Source organism: Oncorhynchus gorbuscha, unplaced genomic scaffold, assembly GCF_021184085.1.
Source record: "Oncorhynchus gorbuscha isolate QuinsamMale2020 ecotype Even-year unplaced genomic scaffold, OgorEven_v1.0 Un_scaffold_14342, whole genome shotgun sequence".
NCBI lineage: Eukaryota > Metazoa > Chordata > Actinopteri > Salmoniformes > Salmonidae > Oncorhynchus > Oncorhynchus gorbuscha.
Genome location: NW_025756334.1, coordinates 1 through 6,536, shown reverse-complemented (window position 1 = coordinate 6,536; position 6,536 = coordinate 1). Strand labels below are relative to the sequence as shown.

The 6,536-nt window shown below is 45.8% G+C and overlaps 1 protein-coding gene across 1 annotated transcript; it reads left to right on the top strand.

Annotated features, from left to right (window-relative positions):
• Positions 1 to 366: 366 nt before the first annotated feature.
• On the top strand, positions 367 to 6,224 carry LOC124030715 (methionine synthase-like; the record flags this gene model as incomplete). Its single annotated transcript, XM_046341934.1, has 5 exons — positions 367 to 420; positions 1,220 to 1,309; positions 4,672 to 4,741; positions 4,917 to 5,009; positions 6,118 to 6,224. Coding segments are annotated over exons 1-5 (414 nt in total), but the record flags the coding sequence as incomplete, so codon positions are not given.
• Between the last annotated feature and the right edge of the window lie 312 nt (positions 6,225 to 6,536).

Genomic DNA, 6,536 nt, shown 5'->3' with positions numbered 1-6,536 from the left:
AGCCCCAGTAAGCCAGTGACTCAGCCCCTGTAATAGGGTTAGAGGCAGAGAATCCCAGTGGAATGAGGGGAACCGGCGAGGCAGAGACAGCAAGGGCGGTTCGTTGCTCCAGAGCCTTTCCGTTCACCTTCCCACTCCTGGGCCAGACTACACTCAATCATATGACCCACTGAAGAGATGAGTTTTCAGTAAAGACTTAAAGGTTGAGACCGAGTCTGCGTCTCTGACATGGGTAGGCAGACCGTTCCATAAAAATGGAGCTCTATAGGAGAAAGCCCTGCCTCCAGCTGTTTGCTTAGAAATTATGTCATCTATAAAATACACAAGGTACGGTGATGTCATCTACAATATATACAAGGTACGGTGATGTCATCTACAAAATACACAAGGTACGGTGATGTCATCTACAATATACACAAGGTACGGTGATGTCATCTACAATATACACAAGGTACGGTGATGTCATCTACAATATATACAAGGTACGGTGATGTCATCTACAAAATACACAAGGTACGGTGATGTCATCTACAATATACACAAGGTACCGTGATGTCATCTACAATATACACAAGGTACCGTGATGTCATCTACAATATACACAAGGTACGGTGATGTCATCTACAATATACACAAGGTACGGTGATGTCATCTACAATACACACAAGGTACGGTGATGTCATCTACAATACACACAAGGTACGGTGATGTCATCTACAATACACACAAGGTACGGTGATGTCATCTACAATACACACAAGGTACGGTGATGTCATCTACAATATACACAAGGTACGGTCAGTGGAGTTAAAGAGTGGTTCACGTTATCCAGGACAGCAACACACCGTAAGGTTGCAAGTTCAAATCCCCGAGCGGACAAGGTAGAAATCTGTCGTTCTGCCCCTGAACAGGCAGTTAACCCACTGTTCCTAGGCCGTCATTGCAAATATGAATTTGTTCTTAACTGACTTGCCTGGTTAAATTAAAATGCACCTGTCTGTTACGCCCTAGTAATAATTAACCTGCACCTAGAATTGTTGATCTGTTATTGAGACGTATTTTCAGTCTTTATGTGGGAGAGAGAGACTGGCGGACAGGATGAGATGACCTCTTTTTGTGGGAGAGAGAGACGGGCGGACAGGATGAGATGACCTCGTTTTGTTTGGTGAAACTGCTGCGTGGATAAGCATTGACGTTCCTCTCTTGTGTTTGTTCCTAGGAATACCTGCTGGCCGGGGCAGACATCATTGAGACCAACACTTTCAGTAGCACCTGTATCGCCCAGGCCGACTACGGACTGGAACACTTGGTAAGACAACGGGGTCAGGGGGCGGTCTGTAGAATAACACTCCGATGACCAATCAGAAGCTGTTATCGCAACATCATATCACCAATCAAAAGCTGTTATCGCAACATCAGATCACCAATCAGAAACTGTTATCACAACATCAGATCACCAATCAGAAGCTGTTATCGCAACATCAGATCACCAATCAGAAACTGTTATCACAACATCAGATCACCAATCAGAAACTGTTATCGCAACATCAGATCACCAATCAGAAACTGTTATCGCAACATCAGATCACCAATCAGAAGCTGTTATCGCAACATCAGATCACATGTCGTCAGAAAGGGATGGGTTTCTAAAGGTGACTTGACTAAATGTCTCACTCACTCATTCAGGTTGTTTGACTCCCTGATGTTTTCCCAGGCTTATCGTATGAACAAGGTGTCAGCAGAGGGTTGTTTGACTCTGATGTTTTCCCAGGCTTATCGTATGAACAAGGTGTCAGCAGAGGGTTGTTTGACTCCCTGATGTTTCCCAGGCTTATCGTATGAACAAGGTGTCAGCAGAGGGTTGTTTGACTCCAGCAGAGGGCTGATGTTTTCCCAGGCTTATCGTATGAACAAGGTGTCAGCAGAGGTTGTTTGACTCCCTGATGTTTTCCCCAGGCTTATCGTATGAACAAGGTGTCAGCAGAGGGTTGTTTGACTCTGATGTTTTCCCAGGCTTATCGTATGAACAAGGTGTCAGCAGAGGGTTGTTTGACTCTGATGTTTTCCCAGGCTTATCGTATGAACAAGGTGTCAGCAGAGGGTTGTTTGACTCCCTGATGTTTTCCCCAGGCTTATCAGATGAACAAGGTGTCAGCAGAGGGTTGTTTGACTCCCTGATGTTTTCCCAGGCTTATCGTATGAACAAGGTGTCAGCAGAGGGTTGTTTGACTCCCTGATGTTTTCCCAGGCTTATCGTGAACAAGGTGTCAGCAGAGGGTTGTTTGACTCCCTGATGTTTTCCCAGGCTTATCGTATGAACAAGGTGTCAGCAGAGGGTTGTTTGACTCCCCCCAGGTTGTCTGATGTTTTCCCAGGCTTATCGTATGAACAAGGTGTCAGCAGAGGGTTGTTTGACTCCCTGATGTTTCCCAGGCTTTATCGTATGAACAAGGTGTCAGCAGAGGGTTGTTTGACTCCCTGATGTTTTCCCAGGCTTATCGTATGAACAAGGTGTCAGCAGAGGGTTGTTTGACTCCCTGATGTTTTCTCAGGCTTATCGTATGAACAAGGTGTCAGCAGAGGTTGTTTGACTCCCTGATGTTTTCTCAGGCTTATCGTATGAACAAGGTGTCAGCAGAGGCTGTTTGACTCGATGTTTTCCCAGGCTTATCGTATGAACAAGGTGTCAGCAGAGGGTTGTTTGACTCCCTGATGTTTTTCCCAGGCTTATCGTATGACAAGGCTTCGAGAAGGGTATCATGTTTTCCCAGGCTTATCGTATGAACAAGGTGTCAGCAGAGGGTTGTTTGACTCCCTGATGTTTTTCAGGCTTATCGTATGAACAAGGTGTCAGCAGAGGGTTGTTTGACTCTGATGTTTTCCCAGGCTTATCGTATGAACAAGGTGTCAGCAGAGGGTTGTTTGACTCCCTGATGTTTTCCCAGGCTTATCGTATGAACAAGGTGTCAGCAGAGGGTTGTTTGACTCCTGATGTTTTCCCCAGGCTTATCGTATGAACAAGGTGTCAGCAGAGGGTTGTTTGACTCCCTGATGTTTTCCCAGGCTTATCGTATGAACAAGGTGTCAGCAGAGGGGGTTGTTTGACTCCCTGATGTTTCCCAGGCTTATCGTATGAACAAGGTGTCAGCAGAGGGTTGTTTGACTCCCTGATGTTTTCCCAGGCTTATCGTATGAACAAGGCACGCAGATGCTGTTTGACTCCCTGATGTTTTCCCCAGGCTTATCGTATGAACAAGGTGTCAGCAGAGGGTTGTTTGACTCCTGATGTTTTCCCAGGCTTATCGTATGAACAAGGTGTCAGCAGAGGGTTGTTTGACTCCCTGATGTTTTCTCCAGGCTTATCGTATGAACAAGGTGTCAGCAGAGGGTTGTTTGACTCCTTGAAGGCTTACTGTATGAACAAGGTGTCAGCAGAGGTTGTTTGACTCCCTGATGTTTCCCAGGCTTATCGTATGAACAAGGTGTCAGCAGAGGGTTGTTTGACTCCCTGATGTTTTCCCAGGCTTATCGTATGAACAAGGTGTCAGCAGAGGGTTGTTTGACTCCCTGATGTTTTCCCAGGCTTATCGTATGAACAAGGTGTCAGCAGAGGGTTGTTTGACTCCCTGATGTTTTCTCCTTGTTTGATCTGATGTGTCAGCAGAGGGTTGTTTGACTCCCTGATGTTTTCAGGCTTATCAGAACAAGGTGTCAAGAAGAGGGTTGTTTGACTCGTATGAACAAGGTGTCAGCAGAGGGTTGTTTGACTCCTGATGTTTTCCCCAGGCTTATCGTATGAACAAGGTGTCAGCAGAGGGTTGTTTGACTCCCTGATGTTTTCTCAGGCTTATCGTATGAACAAGGTGTCAGCAGAGGGTTGTTTGACTCCCTGATGTTTTCCCAGGCTTATCGTATGAACAAGGTGTCAGCAGAGGGTTGTTTGACTCCTGATGTTTTCTCAGGCTTATCGTATGAACAAGGTGTCAGCAGAGGGTTGTTTGACTCCCTGATGTTTTCCCAGGCTTATCGTATGAACAAGGTGTCAGCAGAGGGTTGTTTGACTCCCCCTGATGTTTTCCCAGGCTTATCGTATGAACAAGGTGTCAGCAGAGGGTTGTTTGACTCCTGATGTTTTCCCAGGCTTATCGTATGAACAAGGTGTCAGCAGAGGGTTGTTTGACTCCTGATGTTTTCCCAGGCTTATCGTATGAACAAGGTGTCAGCAGAGGGTTGTTTGACTCCCTGATGTTTTCCCAGGCTTATCGTATGAACAAGGTGTCAGCAGAGGGTTGTTTGACTCCCTGATGTTTTCCCAGGCTTATCGTAGATGAACAAGGTGTCAGCAGAGGGTTGTTTGACTCCCTGATGTTTTCCAGGCTTATCGTATGAACAAGGTGTCAGCAGAGGGTTGTTTGACTCCTGATGTTTTCCCAGGCTTATCGTATGAACAAGGTGTCAGCAGAGGGTTGTTTGACTCCCTGATGTTTTCCCAGGCTTATCGTGATGAACAAGGTGTCAGCAGAGGGTTGTTTGACTCCCTGATGTTTTCCCAGGCTTATCGTATGAACAAGGTGTCAGCAGAGGGTTGTTTGACTCCCTGATGTTTTCTCAGGCTTATCGTATGAACAAGGTGTCAGCAGAGGGTTGTTTGACTCCCTGATGTTTTCCCAGGCTTATCGTATGAACAAGGTGTCAGCAGAAATAGCCAGGAAAGCAGCAGATGACATCACCAACCAGACAGGTCAGCTGACAAAGATAAAGTATCGTCATTGGAGGAAAAAAAACAACCCTATTTGACATTGACAACATTGCGTGTAGTAGATGTGTGTTTCCGTGTTTTTAATGACAACATTGCGTGTAGTAGATGTGTATTTCCGTGTTTGTAACTCACAAACCTTTTGTTTTTTTATTACCAGGTTGTAAGAGATACGTGGCGGGCGCCGTGGGCCCCACCAATAAAACCCTGTCTGTGTCTCCCTCAGTGGAAAGACCAGACTTCAGGAACGTCAGTAAGAGATCAGCTTGTTGTTTATGCTTCTTCCTTGTCTCTCTACTGATGTCACTGCAAAGTGGCAGATTGGCAGGTGTTTTCCCCTTACAGTGGTGACATGTCACTACAGACCTGCGCTATATAGCTGTCTGTTATCCTATCAGGGTCTATAAGGCCTCTCAGACCTACACTATGTATCTGTTACCCTCTCAGTCCTACACTATGTATCTGTTACCCTATCAGACCTACACTATGTATCTGTTACCCTATCAGACCTACACTATGTATCTGTTACCCTATCAGACCTACACTATGTATCTGTTAACCTATCAGACCTACACTATGTATCTGTTACCCTCTCAGACCTACACTATGTATCTGTTACCCTCTCAGTCCTACACTATGTATCTGTTACCCTATCAGACCTACACTATGTATCTGTTACCCTCTCAGACCTACACTATGTATCTGTTACCCTGTCAGACCTACACTATGTATCTGTTACCCTCTCAGACCTACACTATGTATCTGTTACCCTCTCAGACCTACACTATGTATCTGTTACCCTATCAGACCTACACTATGTATCTGTTACCCTATCAGACCTACACTATGTATCTGTTACCCTCTCAGACCTACACTATGTATCTGTTACCCTATCAGACCTACACTATGTATCTGTTACCCTATCAGACCTACACTATGTATCTGTTACCCTCTCAGACCTACACTATGTATCTGTTACCCTATCAGACCTACACTATGTATCTGTTACCCTATCAGACCTACACTATGTATCTGTTACCCTCTCAGACCTACACTATGTATCTGTTACCCTCTCAGACCTACACTATGTATCTGTTACCCTATCGGGGTCTATAAGGCCTCTCAGACCTACACTATGTATCTGTTACCCTATCAGACCTACACTATGTATCTGTTACCCTCTCAGACCTACACTATGTATCTGTTACCCTCTCAGACCTACACTATGTATCTGTTACCCAATCGGGGTCTATAAAGGCCTCTCAGGGGACTCTTGATAAACCATTGGTAACCTCCAGAGTTGACAGTACTCTCTCTGATGGTGCTACCGTGCTGAGTGGTTGTGTGTCTTCCCCCCTCAGCCTTTGATGAGCTGGCTGAGGCCTACGCCGAGCAGGTCCGGGGTCTGTTGGATGGAGGAGCGGATATTATCATGGTGGAGACCATCTTTGACACGGCCAACGCCAAGGTACACCTTCTTCACTCGCTGTCTTCATCACTGACTGTCATCTAGTTTCTCTTCTTCACTCGCTGCCTTCATCACTGACTGTCATCTAGTTTCTCTTCTTCACTCGCTGTCTTCATCACTGACTGTCTTCATCACTGGCTGTCTTCATCACTGACTGTCTTCATCACTGGCTGTCTTCATCACTGACTGTCTTCACCACTGACTGTCTTCATCACTGACTGTCTTCATCACCACTGACTGTCTTCACCACTGACTGTCATCACCACTGACTGTCATCACCACTGACTGTCTTCACCACTGACTGTCATCACC